This window comes from Anarrhichthys ocellatus, unplaced genomic scaffold (assembly GCF_004355925.1).
Source record: "Anarrhichthys ocellatus isolate YVR2014 unplaced genomic scaffold, GSC_Weel_1.0 scaffold11, whole genome shotgun sequence".
NCBI classification, from domain to species: Eukaryota; Metazoa; Chordata; class Actinopteri; order Perciformes; family Anarhichadidae; genus Anarrhichthys; species Anarrhichthys ocellatus.
Window position 1 is genome coordinate 209,592 of NW_022280041.1, and position 14,519 is coordinate 224,110.

The window sequence follows — 14,519 nt, forward strand, 5'->3', positions numbered from 1 at the left end:
CAACCAACCATCCTTCCATCATCCAACCAACCAACCATCCTTCCATCCATCCATCCATCCATCCATCCAACCTTCCATCCAACCAACCAACCATCCAACCATCCATCCAACCAACCAACCATCCATCCATCCATCCATCCATCCTTCCATCATCCAACCAACCATCCATCCTTTCATCCAACCATCCACCCAACCATCCATCCATCCACCCATCCATCCAATCAGAGGAAGTTTGTATACATGTTTAATGGCAGCTCAATAAGCACACTGACAGATTTCCCGCCAATCACAGAGCGTCAGGAAGTGAACAGCCATGTGGTGAGGGTCAAAGAAGAAGAAGAGCCAATGGAAGTCGACACAATGGTTGCCTCTGACCTCGTCCAGGATCGACCAATCCCAAAAGAGATACCCTCACCTTCCCTAAAGATGGCGAGCCACCACGTCTTCAGCATTAAAACAGAAGACCAGGGTCTCCGTGGCAAAAAGGTGGCGGAGCAGCTGCACCCTGGAGCCAAGATGGCGGACCAGCGTCTGCATGGCCTTAAGATAGAAGACACGTTTTACACCGGAGGCTGCCAGCCTGGATCAAAGACGGCACACGGCGTCGTATCCGGAGCCAACACGTTACAGTTCAGGGTGAAAATGGAGGATCGGGGCGTCTCTGGAGCCAAGATGGCGGACCAGCTTCTCTTTAAAGCCAAAATTGCAGAGCGGCCTTTCTCCGCCGCCAAGATGAGCAACAAGTTCCTCTCTGGATTCAAGATAGAGGACCAGTTTGCTTCAGGAGCCAAGATGGAGAACCAGCTTCTCTTCGGAACCAAAATGGAGAACCGGCTTCTTCCCAGGGCCATGGTGACGGACGGCGTTTTCTCAGGAGTGAAGGCGGAAGAGCAGCTCTTCTTCGGAGCCAAGATGGAGGACCAGTTCTCCCCCGGAGCCAAGATGGCCGACCAGTGCCTCAGAGCTGTGCTGTGGCAGGACATGTCGGTGAACCTGGCGTCCACGCTGCTGCACCAGCTCTCAGGTAGAAACACTTTATACTACTGCTGTACCTGTACTCTTAATGATGTACATTTACTACAGTACTGCACTACTACTGAGATTTAAACAGCCACTAAATAATTCATATTTAAAATTTAAACCATGAATCTGAATGTATTCATTTCTCAATTCACCACTTTGAAATTAAAATGTGAAAGTTCTTGGTTTGCAATTTCAAAAAGCTGAATTTCAATCTGCATAATGAGCACTTCAGGTACTTTAAGTGTATTTCGATGCTGATTAAATACCAGAAAATAAATAAAATACACATTCATGTTACATATTTCATACATACAGTAAATAAACCAGCTGCATACAAACTTGTACTTACAAGCGTAAGATATATAATTAAACGTTCTCCTTCTTCCTGCAGAGAGAGTCAGTAAATCCAACAGTCGGCCGGACGAGAGGTTGACTCCGCTCATCAGGAGCAGGTGACGCTTCACTTCCTGTCGTCCGTCGGTGATGTCACGGGGACTATTTGACCTCTGACCTGCTTTGTTTTGACTAAGTGTTTATGTGTGTGTGTGTGTGTGTTTCCCCTTTTCTACAGTCCTGTCCTGAAGGTGAATGTGGACACACTCCGCTCCTCGCCTCTCTTGAGCTCCCAAGAACCTCCTCATGGTAACACACACACACACACACACACACACACACACACACACACAGACTTTCCACGTTTGCTTGTCAGCCTCAGTGTAATATGCTCTGTCAGTCAGAGCGGAGGGATTAAAGGACACCAACACTGAACCTCTGAGTTTACCTCACCTCTCTCATCTCCTTGTCTCCTCTCCTTCCTCCTCCCCTCTCTCCACCTCTCCTCTCCTTGTCTCTTCCTCTTCTATCCCTCCTCTCCTCCTGTCCTCTTCTTGTCCCCTCTCTCCTCTTCTCCTCTCCTCTCTCCTTGGTTTCCTCCTTCATGTCTCTGAGCTCCTCTTTAAACCTGCTGAGGTGACTAAATCACCCTTCAGTGTTTAATCATTGTTATTATCTCTTTCTAATGACTTCCCTGCACAGTTTGTGTGCGTGTTGTGGAGTCATGCTGCCACCAGATTACCCTTTGTGTTGATAATAAAGAAGGAACTGAAGTGAACTGAGGAGTTTACCAATAATACCTTCCAGAGGGACTCTCCATTAGGAGACAAATACATCTCATGATTACTACTACTATTATTATTATTATTATTATTATTATTATAACAATAAACTTTATTGTTTTGTTCTCACAGAAACCAAAACCAGCCTCAGCAGAGATCAAACCACCGGTTGCTCTTATTTCTACAGGTAAGGAAACACACAGGTGTGTTCTGCTATACCTGTGAGGACCCTCAGTGACATACTGGATATGTCACTGAGGGTTCTACAGGTAAGGAAACACACAGGTGTGTTCTGCTATACCTGTGAGGACCCTCAGTGACATACTGGATATGTCCTCACAGAGATAGAAGAACACTCACACACTTTGAATACACAATACTCATACACACAATTATTTATTGTGAAATACCTTTTTAGTCTGGCTTTAAATTAAGGTTTATTTTGACTGACTGTTTCCAGTCTTTATGCTAAGCTAAGCTAACCAACCCTCCAGGTGTCACGTGTGTGGCTTCGAGACGGATGGCCGCGGCCTCTTCCAGAGTCACATGACGGACCACCGCCAATGGGAGCGCGGCTCCTTCTCGCTGCACTGCTGCGTGTGCGACCACTCGACCAATCATGAGGCAGAGATGAGGGCTCACGCCAACACGCACGTACGGGGGAGCACGGGAGCCGACGGAGAGATGAGGTGTGTGTGAGTGTGTGTGTGGGTGTGAGTGTAGATGTGTGTGTGTAAGTGTAGATGTGTGTGTGTGTGTGAGGCTGTGTGTGTTTGTGTGCGTGTGTAGGTGTGTAGGTGTGTGTGTAGGTGTGTGTGTGTAGGTGTGTGTGCGTGTAGTTGTGAGTGTGTGTGTGTGTGTAGGTGTGTAGGTGTGTAGTTGTGAGTGTGTGTGTGTGTGTAGGTGTGTGTGTGTGTGTGTGTGTGTGTGCGTGTAGGTGTGTGAGTGTGTGCGCGTGAGTGTGTGTGTGTAGGTGTGTGAGTGAGTGTAGGTGTGTGTGTAAGTGTGTGTGTAAGTGTGTGAGTGAGTGTAGGTGTGTGAGTGTAGGTGTGTGTAGGTGTGTGTGTGTGTGTAGGTGTGTGTAGGTGTGTGTGTGAGTGTGTTTGTGTGCGTGTAGGTGTGTAGTCGTGTGTAGGTGTGTGTGTTTGTGTGTGTTTAGGTTTGTGTGTGTAGGTGTCTGTGTGTGAGTTTGTGTGTCTGTCTGTGTATATATATGTGTGTGTGTACATATGTACGTGTGTGTGTGTGTGTGCGTATCATTACCCCCCCCCCCCCCTCCTCCCAGGTGCCCCGTCACCTCTCCCTCCTCCTCCAGCATCGGCTCCCCGTCAGTTGCCGTGGTAACCCACCAGGATGGGGAGGGCTCATCCTCGGAGCACCGCTGCCGCATCTGCCAGAGGTCGTTTCCAGGGCAACAGGAGCTGCTGGTTCACTTCCAGGGTCATCGCCAGGGCAACCAATACCGGTGCGACCGCTGCGGTCACCTGACCCGGACGGCCAATAAGCTGGTGGAGCACGTGCGCGTGCACACAGGAGAGCGCCCGTTCACCTGTGAGCTGTGTCCCTACAGCGCCAAGAGGAGGGACAGTCTGCGCCTCCACTGTAAGGTCAAGCACCCCGCAGACGTGCACACGCACACCTCCTACGTGCACGGAGACAATCAGCGCTCACACACACATGTCCAGAGGCTGCACACGCCCACCAACACACGCACCGCTGCAGTCTCTGCCTCCTCCTGTTCCTCCTCCTCCTCACTTCCTCCTCTTCATCCCTCGCTCTCTGACCGGGCAGGATGGAGGGATTTGTCTCCTCTCCTCCCCATCACGACGCTCATCTCTCTGAAGCCTCGCTCTCCTTCCTCCTGCTCCTCCTCCTCTCCTTCCTCCTCCTCCTCTTCCTCCTCCTCGTCTTCCTCCACCAAACACTCCTTCCTCGGTTACCTTGGTCTGACAACTCCTTTGTAAATGCTTTTTTTCTTTTTTCTCATCTATTCCTCTCCTCTGCCCGTCTCTCTCTCCTCTCCTTTCCTTATCTCCTACTTCCCCCTTCCCCTCCTCCTCCTCCCCTCCCTCCCTCTCCCCCCGCCCTCCTCCTCCTTCTCTCCCCCCATCCTCTGGACTTCTAAAGCTATGGATATAAAGCTCTGTAATGTATCAGACGTACTGTCCACTCCGCCCTCTACTCTCCTTTCCTTCTCTCTTCCTCCCCTCTCTTCTCCTTTGTCCTTGCCCCCCCCATCCTCTGGACTTCTAAAGCTATGGATGTAAAGCTCTGTAATGTATCCTCTCCTCTTCTGTCCATCCTCTTATTTTTACCATGTTCCTTCTCTCCTCTTCTGCTCTCTTCCTTCCCTCTCTACTCTCCTTTCCTCAACTCCCCCCCCCCATCCTCTGGACTTCTGAAGCTATGGATGTAAAGCTCTGTAATGTATCCTCCTCTCTGTCCACTCAGCTCTCTAATGTATGAGAATGTCAATCAGCACCGAACACTCAGATAAGGAACGTTTTGAAATCCCTTTTTATCGTCCTGCTCGTGGTTTTATCTGCATCGCTGCCTGCTGTCATATAGTCACTGATCTATTTAACCCTGTGACATATTTACTGCCTGTCTCTCTCTCGTCCTCCAGAAACACTACAAACACACATTTTACTAAAGACTCAGAGGGTCAGCGGGGTTCATCCTCTGGGGAACATGAACGTCAGGAATAAATCTTAAAATTGCTTTTTATATATATATATATACATATATATATGTATATATATATATATATGTATATATATATTAATTTTAATATCTTAGAAGACTCAGAAAATAAGCAATTATTCACATTTGAGAAGCCGGAAACACTGAAGTTTGGCTTTGATAATAATCGTTTAAAATCAGTTCCTTGTTGAATTATTTTAAATCAGCACATGATTAATATTAAGTTAATCAATCTTTTGTCTCTGAGGTTTTATTTTGAAGGTTTCTGGAGGACGTGATGATATTTCTAATATTTGTGTTGTGTATTGATGTATTTGTGTTTACGCATAACAACATGGAGCTCACGAGAGTCTAGAAATGTCTTAATTTAAAGTTGCACTATATGTAGTTTAGCTGAGTCGGAGAAAAAAGAAGAAGAAAAAGAGTCATTTTAGAATATTTAAGTCTTTTTTTCACAGGTTATTTTATCAAAAAAACGACCCTCTGATCGTCAACCGCTGTGTCAAAAATACACATTTTAATGAGTATTATTTATTATACTACACAGAATAATTAGTGTGCACAATTCAGTAATTCATGCTCTGGATTTAATATCATATTATACTTTTCTTTGCGTTTTTGTTGAGAGCAGAAAACACATTTTTTGCACTTTCAATCTGCCACAAGACTAATTTAATTATTAATGTTTTATTAGTTTGTGTATTACTTTCTTATAATAGCACGATACATCACCTAAAAACCTAAAAAGTGTTTTTTTTTTTAAAGAGTTTTTGTGGGAAACGCTTTATTTTGAAGGGGCAGCTTTGCCTTCGACCTGTGGGATCTTAATAGTGTGAAATCTGGAGCACAACTTATTGAATTATGCACATTAATTAGATTATTTTTCATCTGTGGCATGTAAAGTGTCTTTTTTCCCCAGCATTAAATGTGCATCAAATGCCTCTCAAAGGCCGTTGCTGCCCTCTCTGGTTTTACCCCGCTTCTCTCACGGTGATGTCACAGCGTACAGGAGTACACTGTGACATCACTGCAGCCAGTTGAAGAAGTTCAGCCACAAGAGGTCAAAAAAGAGGGCGTGACGTTGCTCTTTAAAAGTTTTTTCTTTTTGTGTGTGCTTCTACCTCTGCTGCACATTCAGTAGTAGAAGAAGACAAACTGTCAATAATAGTTTAAATATGATCTAATCAATAGTGTATTTTTTACATTTTATTTACAGTTTTCAAAATGAAACACAAAACAACACAGTGAAAATAAGTCAGATTTTTAAATATTTTTCTGTATTTATTACTCGTATTGTTTGATTTTAAATGTGATATATATATACATATATATATATATATATATGTATATATATAGTGATTTATTATTAGCAGCTTATTGTTAATTCTCCACTAGCTTCCTTGGCTAGCTTCCTCACTAAAAAGGGTGAATTTAAACTGCCTTGTAAAACCAATTTGCACATGATAACAAATAAACGTTTAATAAAATCGTTCTTATCGTGCTCTGTTGAAGAGTTATGGGGCGAAATCAAACGCCTTTCAAAGTAAAACTCCCACACACACAGAGAGCAGCCGCGTTGTTTTATTTCGAAAATGTTTCTCCAATCAACGGTGCTGAGAGCTGATTTCTGCCTGCTCGTTATTTACATTTTTTAAAAGTTTTATTTCCACACAGACGCATGAAATAAACAACAACTCCGTCATTGATCATCAGATTGTCTCATGTTCTACTTTTTACAATGTATCCTGTTACTGTTTGCTGCTGCGATGATCAATAAAGTTTGATTCAATCTGACTCACACGTCTTTACTCACATTGTGTAAGATCACGTTAAAGGTGCCAAAGAAAGATCTGACTCACTGTGAGAAGAATACTCGCAGTATTACTCACTTGTACTACCATTTAATACTATGACGTTGTACAATAATGTATAAAAACGCAGAATCAGTAGCTTTAGATAGCATTATCTTCAGAAACAACCAGAGTGCCGTTTCAGAGGATGAATCCTGGATGAAGGTCACCGAACGAGTGGGAGGATGAGTGTCAATCGCCATGGGTACCACCCCCCCTCCTCTGGTGGTTACCACGGTTACTTTGCATGTTGTAGGTCTCCATGGCGGCAAGCAGGAGGTCTGCACGTCAGCGAATCATCATGCAGCGTGAAAACACACATGCACGCCATTAAGGTCAGCATTAGATGTTTGTAAATGGTATTAGAGGGGAGGACGGGAGAGGAGAGAAGGGAGGGAGGAGGAGGGGATGGAGGGAGGACAGGAGGAGGGAGGAGAGGGGAGGAGGGGTGGGGAGGAGAGAAGGGAGGAGAGGAGGGGAGAGGAGAGGAGAGAAGGGAGGGAGGAGGAGCGGATGGAGGGAGGAGAGGAGGGAGGACAGGAGAAGGGAGGAGGGGAGGAGAGAAGGGAGGGAGGAGAAGAGGGGAGAGGAGACAATCACTTTCTTTCTTCTCCTGGTCAAGAGGTCGAGGCCTGAAGGACAACACAGAGAAAAGACGTTCAGTTAAAGGGACAGTGAGCTGAATGTTCAATATATTTATGTATATATATATATACATGTATATATAAACAAAAATATATATGTATAAATCTCCATACATGCTTTGTACATGTACAAAAACAATTATAAAATGATGAAGTTCAGATTAACACCACATGTTTGTACGGTAGAATCAAAAGCCAAGCTTAGCTTAGCATAAGGACTGGAAACAGAAGGAAACAGCTAGCTGGAAACCACAACCAGATTTTCTTCCAAAAACGTAACAACAAAAAGAAAAGAAAACAATTAAAACCAATAAGACATACAGTAAACATATACATAGACAATTGTAACTATATGCTAAACAAATACGTATTATAAAGAAGAAGAAGTAAACACTTAAATTACACAAACTATATATATAGGTACAACGTGTTTATCAGTGAGCTTTAAAGGGGCTTACCTTTAGAAACAGCCAGGTTCACTGTTTTCACTGCTTCTAGTCCTTATGCTAAGCTAGGCTAAACAGCTGCTGGCTGTAGCATTTTAATTATCAAACAGACAGTAGAGAGCGATATATAAAATTGAACAAGATCAGCAAGAAAGCCAAAAAGTTTAGGTCTATTTCCCAAACTAGTCCTTCCCTTCCAATGTCGGTAAGATTCATCCTCTGGGGAACACGAATGTCTGAACCAAATTTCATGGCAATCCATTGAGTAGTTGTTGAGATATTTAATGCTGGACCAATCTAACAAAGCTCAGTTAGATATATGGCGCCCCCTGCTGGTGGAGGTTTAGATACATTAGTGTTAGCCAACACCCAATCTCTCTCTCTCTCTCTCTCTCTCTCTCTCTCTCTCTCTCTCTCTCCGTCTTACTCTCTGCCTCTTAGACCTCTGTAGGACTGGAAATCAATAAGTGTTGTGTGACAGGACGAGATGGAGGGAGGAGAGGAGGGAGGAAGCTCCAAAGAAGGATTGATGGAAGAGAAAGGAAACAAAGTAAATCTAAAAAGTACTCGTTGCAGAAAAAAAAGTAAAAAGTAAATTTTTATATTTATAAATATTTATATATATTTTCTTCTTCTAAAATAGTATTACTAAATGTATTTTAGAAGCTAAAGTTGGAGACGTCCAGGATGAATAATTATTTATAATGTATTATTGGAAAATGTATTACGCATTTAATCTGATTGAATTAAATACCAAAGTACCACATTTCTTTACAATTTCTCTTCTTCTTCTGCATTTTTTTTACGAGTTGATATTTCCGGTTCCTCTAACCTCGCGCAGCTTGATGTGATGAAGCCCCTCAGTGGGCGGAGTACTGCGGTGTTTCCCACACTCTGATCCACCACGTGGAGCTCGGGATTTTCGCGGGATTTTTCTTTCCCTCGCACGTGATGACAGTCTGCGACTTCATCACACACACACACACACACACGCGCACGCACGCACGCACACACACACACACACACACACACACACACACACACATATCAATGAATCAATCAATATGAGTTATTTTTTAAAGTCTTTATTCTAATGTTCGTCTATGACGTGATACATGTAGGCAAGGCTTTTATTTTGATAGGAAAACGCCGGGGGTCTGGCGTGATTCTGACAGGGAGGGTTTTATTTTGAAAAACGTGACAGAAGAACACAACGCTGTGATTTGTATTAAACGAAAAAAGTAATTGTATTTCATTATGGAAATGATTTTAGTATATTCAGTCTTGAACAGTAATTGTATTTTATTCTGGAGGTGTGTTTTTTTTTTACAATAAATTGTGGTATACATAAGTACAATTTTGCAGTACTTGTACTTAATTTATTTATTTTTGTTTCTTTTACTCCAATACATTTTGGAAAACACTATTGTACTATTTTACTTAACTACATTTATTTTGCAGCTTTAGTTACTCAGATATAAAATACAATTAACGAATACATTATTGATATATAAATATATATTAATATATCAATTATTAGAATCTCGATACTTTTGTACATTTCAAAGGGCTTAACTTGTGTTAAAATTAAGGTCGCAATTAAATATAATAAAACTGAGGTATGATTATTATTGTCTATGAAACACTTTGTTTTTGTTTTAGCATAAACTAGTAGTGAAGGTTGCTTTTACAATATAGTAAATTATATATATATATATATATATATAGTATATAGAATATAGTATTTAGGTATCATAAGATTAAAGTTCAGCTGACATCTGTTCTGTGAATATGTTTTGTTTTCCCTTTAATTGAATGCCTTGTTGTTATATATGTATTTACATATGTGTGTATTCTTTATGGAAATGTTTAAATAAGGACATAATTAAATTACTACCATTACAATTACTTTTGCTTTAAATCTTGAATACATGACTTTTACTTGTAATATAATCATTTAACACTGAGGGATTACATTAAATAATAATAATAAAATAATAATATAAATAATTATAGTCAACAATTATATTATTAATAATAAAAATAAAAATGATATTTACAATAAAAAATATTTTTATAATAAAAATAATAATAATAATAACTACTCTACATTAAAATGTGTCCAGTGTTTATTCTGAGGTTTATGAATCAACGTGAAAATAAAAGTTACCTGCAGCTTTTTTTATTTAAATTGTATTAAGACTTTTACTTTGTTGAACAACAGGAAGTGCTATGACGCGCTCCGCCTAAACTTGACGCCGAAGAAGAAGGAAGGGGCGTGTCGCTAGCTTGTTAGCTCGCGTGCTAACTGCGAGTTATAGTTGACTGTCCTACTTTCACTTTCACACAGTCGGGAGTTCCTTCTTCAGGGCTTCTTCCTGGGAAACGAAACAAGACGCCGACATTTTTTCCTTCGACCCGCGTTAGATGAAGATGTTCAAATATAATCGGCATCGATATTAAAACTTGTAGCCGGGGACATCTAAAAGATTTAGAGCTTTAAAAACAACCAGGTAGCGTTACTTCAGCAGCTAACGCTAGCATTGCTAGCTCCAGCGGCTAGCAATGGACGGCGGCGGCGGCGGAAGCGTGAAAAGTACCGAGGAAAAGGGGGCAGAGAAACTAATGGACGACTACCTGAAGTCGCTCGGTCTGCATCGGAAGAAGATCGCCAAAGACGGCTCGTGCTTGTTCAGAGCTGTCGCGGAGCAGGTGAAGTGTTACAACTGGTAGAAAAAAATCTAGTTTACAACAAACAAACGTGGGCTTGGTCTGTTTGTTGTGCTCGTGTGAGCTAACAAGTGTGTTGTAATGTTAGCCGAATGAAAGCTAGCATTAGTAGGAAGGCTGTGAGCTGAGCTCAAGAGATAAAAGTAAACATTTATAAACTATAACACGTTAATACTCTTAAATCAGCAGCTTTTTAATGGAGTTCTGAATGAAACATACAGTAGTTAAGGGCTCAAGTTTTTAAAACAAACGATACATATAAATGATACATTTAACATGTTGTGTTTGAATATTAACGGTTATTAACTGTTGTTGTGCTTTATTGTCTAGGTGCTGCATTGCCAAAGTCTTCATACTAAAGTTAGAGCGAAGTGTGTGGAGTTCCTGAAGGAGAACCGAGAGAGTTATGAGGCTGTAAGTTCACTAAAACCTCCCCATATATCAATAAAGTATATATATGAGGCTGCAAGTTCACTACTGACACCAGAACAGTGTTTATACACTAAAACCTCCTCCTATATTAATAAAGCAGCTTTATTTAGGATCAGAGAGGCGTGTGAGTGTTTATATTAATGAAATAATTATTGTTTTTATTTAGTCTGAAGTGGATCAGGTGGTATTTTGTCAAAATAAGAAGTGCACACGCTGTAATGTACTCAGCCTCTCATATGTTATGTGGCAGAGAACACGTTTAAAAAGCAAAATGTTGATTAAATAAAACTGGTCCTTCAAAATATAAAACATTAAAGTAGTTGTAATTAATAGAAAATCTTTGAGTTTTACACGGTTTTAAATCAAAAGTAGTCGCATTTGATTTTTAAGAAATTTATAAAAGACCTTTTTTGAACTTTTCTGATATTTTATGAAACAAAACAAGACATTGAGATGAATCTATTCGGACAATATTTAATATTTACAAGCCTAAAGGTATTTTATATACTTTCATTTTAACAAAACATCGATACTAAATGTTTTTCAGTGACGTGTAGCTGAGAGTCAACAGTTTATCTGCATTTGTTTCATAGCTGAGGTTGACAGTGAACTGAAAGTAAAGGTTTGAGTCTTTTAGTTTTAGGATGGATATAAAATCAGAGCCTCACCTCGCCCTCCAGCAGGGCCTGACTACATCTCCCAGAATGTAGTTCAGCATGTTTTAGAGCCGGTCTGTGAGCTTCAGTAGATCTGAGAGGGTGTGACTCACAGGCAACGAGGGTTTGTGATCTGCAATGCATTTTTTTTTAAGTCTTTTTACTTCCTCTCGTATTATATTGATTTCTCCTTCTTTTACTTTCACACCAAACATGGATGTTTACGGCTAAACTTCAGAGAATTTAAATATTTTCTCTAATCATTTACATAAAACTGTCGTCATTTTCGTCAACAGATAATTCAGATAAATCGGAGCAATAAGTAAATAAAGTAATTCGGCAGCAGGTTATTGATTTACTTTATCATATAAATGATCATTCTGCTGTTATTTTATATCTTTTTTTATGTCAACAAATCCCTTAAAAAGACCAAAACCAACAATGTGTTATTTCGTCTCTAAATACTTTCTGACTCTTTAATTTTTGTTAAATTCTTTCCTACGTTTTTGAAACAAAAGTCATTAAAATAAGTCTGAATAATTTCCTGAAACTGAAGTTTTTAGTAAATATTTCAGGAGAAAAATATACATTTATTTATTTTTTATTTGCTTCCACCAAGTGGTCCATAGTATGTTTTTAGGGTCCACTTAAAAACAATTAAAAATCACGCAGTAAATTAATAAAGCAAGTAAAGGCAAAAACAAAAAAATCTGATTGATTTATTTTTTTTTTTTTTTACCGTTTGAAGATTCAAAGTGACGTTACATATTGTTTTATTGATAATACTCATGACGTCTGTTGTGTTTCAGTTTATTGAAGGAGACTTTGAGGATTATCTCTTCAAGCTTCAAGACCCTCAGGTAACACAGAACCACAGACGTCCTCATTAATAAATTAAGTATTCCATGAAGAACTCAGAACTCTATTATCATTAAAGTGACATTAGCGCTGCGCTCTGTGTTTACAGCAGTGGGTGGGAGAGGTGGAGATCAACGCGCTGGCCGTCATGTACAAGTAAGACTCTTCTTCTTCTGTGGTGGTTTGACGTATTTCCACGTGAAACAGGAAGTCGACTGAAAGTCGGATGTTTTACAGAATAAAGTTTGTCTTCGTTCTTGGAAATAATTCTTTTTAAATGTTTCTGTACTCTGCAAACAAACAGAAGACGGTTATTTGTAATAAAAACCTACGACGGGACGGCTGCTACTTTTAAGTATCTAACGTTGTTTATCTTTGTGAAGGAAAAGTGGATCTACATCGAGAGTTTGATGAAGAATCCGTGTCTTTATTCCTTCATATTTATTGAGTTTAAAGTGTTTATTTGTGTTTGTCGTTCTGTAGGAGAGACTTTCTGATCTTCCAGGAAGCCGGAAAACCGGCCGTCAACATCACAGACAACAACTTCAAAGACAAGGTAAGAAGAAGAAGACACACTTTAATGTTTCTTCTGTCGGTCAGTTTATTAGTTCAGCTGCAATAAATTCCATCATTATGAAGATTATACATTCAGCTCTTTGAGGATTATAATTTATAGATAAGAGATGTTATATATTTAAGAGTTTGGACACTTTTGAATTGATCATTTCTAATAAGGTGATTTAGTAAATGAACAGAAACTGAACATTAGTCTTTATTGTTTCTCTCTCAGGTGCGGTTGTGTTTCCTGAACGGGAATCACTACGACAGCGTTTATCTCGTCAGCCACATTAAAGGAGCCGCTCTCTGTCAGTGTGAGTGTTTGACTTCAGATTCGTTCATGGATTTTTAAGACGTCTAGTTTCTAGAGCCTCTAAAAACAGAGCCTCCTTCTGTGTAAACTCCCGACATGAACCATAAACTAACCGCGTGTCTTCTCCGTCAGCCATCTTGTACGAGCTTCTGTACGACAATGTGTTCCAAGTGGACCGGTCCTCTCTGGGTTCGTGTCAGCGGATGAGCCGACCGGCCGACCTGCTGAGTGACGACAGCATGAACGTCTGCCTCAGCAGCGACGACTCGGACCTGGACGCTGGAGAGCCGCTCTGGTAGGTTATTGATTAGTTACTAACAGCTAGCAGTGAGGATATACTTTATACTTTGTGTACTTGGCTTTTTACTCCTGTTTTGCTGCATTAAAAATCCTTACACTTCAATTGTAATTCATATTCATTTTGAAGGTTTCTTTCTACATTTATTATTTTAATTGATAACAATTCAGTAACTGTGTATTAATGTATTTGTTCCATTTAAAAATAATTGATTTGTTACTTTGTTGCCACATGAAACTGATACAACGAACAGAATCTAAGGCTTTCTTATCAGATATTGGTGACAATATACTACATACATTATGTACTTATGCTATATACTTATACTACATACATTATGTACTTATACTACTGTTTGTTTTTTAACTATTTTATTGCGTCATTAAAAAGATGTGAGATTAAATTATGGTGAAGATGTTTTGCAACATTGTTGGTGAACAATTTATTATTTTGATAGATAATTATTCAGTAATTTTATGTATTTATTAGTTGCAATTATTTTTAAAGGTAAGAAAGTTATACATTAAGTCCAGCCTGATGTTTCTGACACATTTAGTATTGATCTCAGTCACTTCCACACACTGAGAAACGACTTATTGATCAAACATCTGATCGATACTCCAGCTGATTATACATATTAGTACTTCAGTGAGGTTTGGAAAACACCACTTTTACGTGAGTATTTCAGTGTAGTATTAGTACGTTTATCTGAATACTCATGTGTTTTTTTTTCATGATGCAGGGTTGAAAATGGAACGAGCACGACGACTACAAGATACAACCAGAGGGTAAAACATTAACCCTAACCCTACACACACCTCTACTTTAAAAAAACCTTATAGTGAATCTCTCTCTCTCTCTCTCTCTCTCTCTCTCTCTCTCTCTCTCTCTCT

General features: G+C 40.0%; 2 protein-coding genes across 3 annotated transcripts in view; both read left to right on the forward strand.

Annotated features, from left to right (window-relative positions):
* Window positions 1–4,170, forward strand: part of LOC116385293 (zinc finger protein 827-like) — an 8,278-nt gene extending 4,108 nt beyond the window's left edge. For both annotated transcript variants that reach the window (XM_031850603.1, XM_031850602.1), the window contains exons 4-9: window positions 293–1,024; window positions 1,415–1,475; window positions 1,595–1,665; window positions 2,271–2,325; window positions 2,633–2,827; window positions 3,424–4,170. In XM_031850603.1, coding sequence (XP_031706463.1) covers window positions 293–1,024; window positions 1,415–1,475; window positions 1,595–1,665; window positions 2,271–2,325; window positions 2,633–2,827; window positions 3,424–4,102 — 1,793 coding nt within the window. In that variant the 3' untranslated portion in view covers window positions 4,103–4,170. The remainder of the gene's footprint in view (window positions 1–292; window positions 1,025–1,414; window positions 1,476–1,594; window positions 1,666–2,270; window positions 2,326–2,632; window positions 2,828–3,423) is intronic.
* A 5,920-nt stretch (window positions 4,171–10,090) lies between these two features.
* Window positions 10,091–14,519, forward strand: part of otud4 (OTU deubiquitinase 4) — a 5,679-nt gene continuing 1,250 nt past the window's right edge. The window contains exons 1-8 of the mRNA XM_031851231.1: window positions 10,091–10,493; window positions 10,842–10,925; window positions 12,409–12,459; window positions 12,567–12,613; window positions 12,941–13,013; window positions 13,248–13,329; window positions 13,461–13,623; window positions 14,369–14,414. Coding sequence (XP_031707091.1) covers window positions 10,347–10,493; window positions 10,842–10,925; window positions 12,409–12,459; window positions 12,567–12,613; window positions 12,941–13,013; window positions 13,248–13,329; window positions 13,461–13,623; window positions 14,369–14,414 — 693 coding nt within the window. The 5' untranslated portion in view covers window positions 10,091–10,346. The remainder of the gene's footprint in view (window positions 10,494–10,841; window positions 10,926–12,408; window positions 12,460–12,566; window positions 12,614–12,940; window positions 13,014–13,247; window positions 13,330–13,460; window positions 13,624–14,368; window positions 14,415–14,519) is intronic.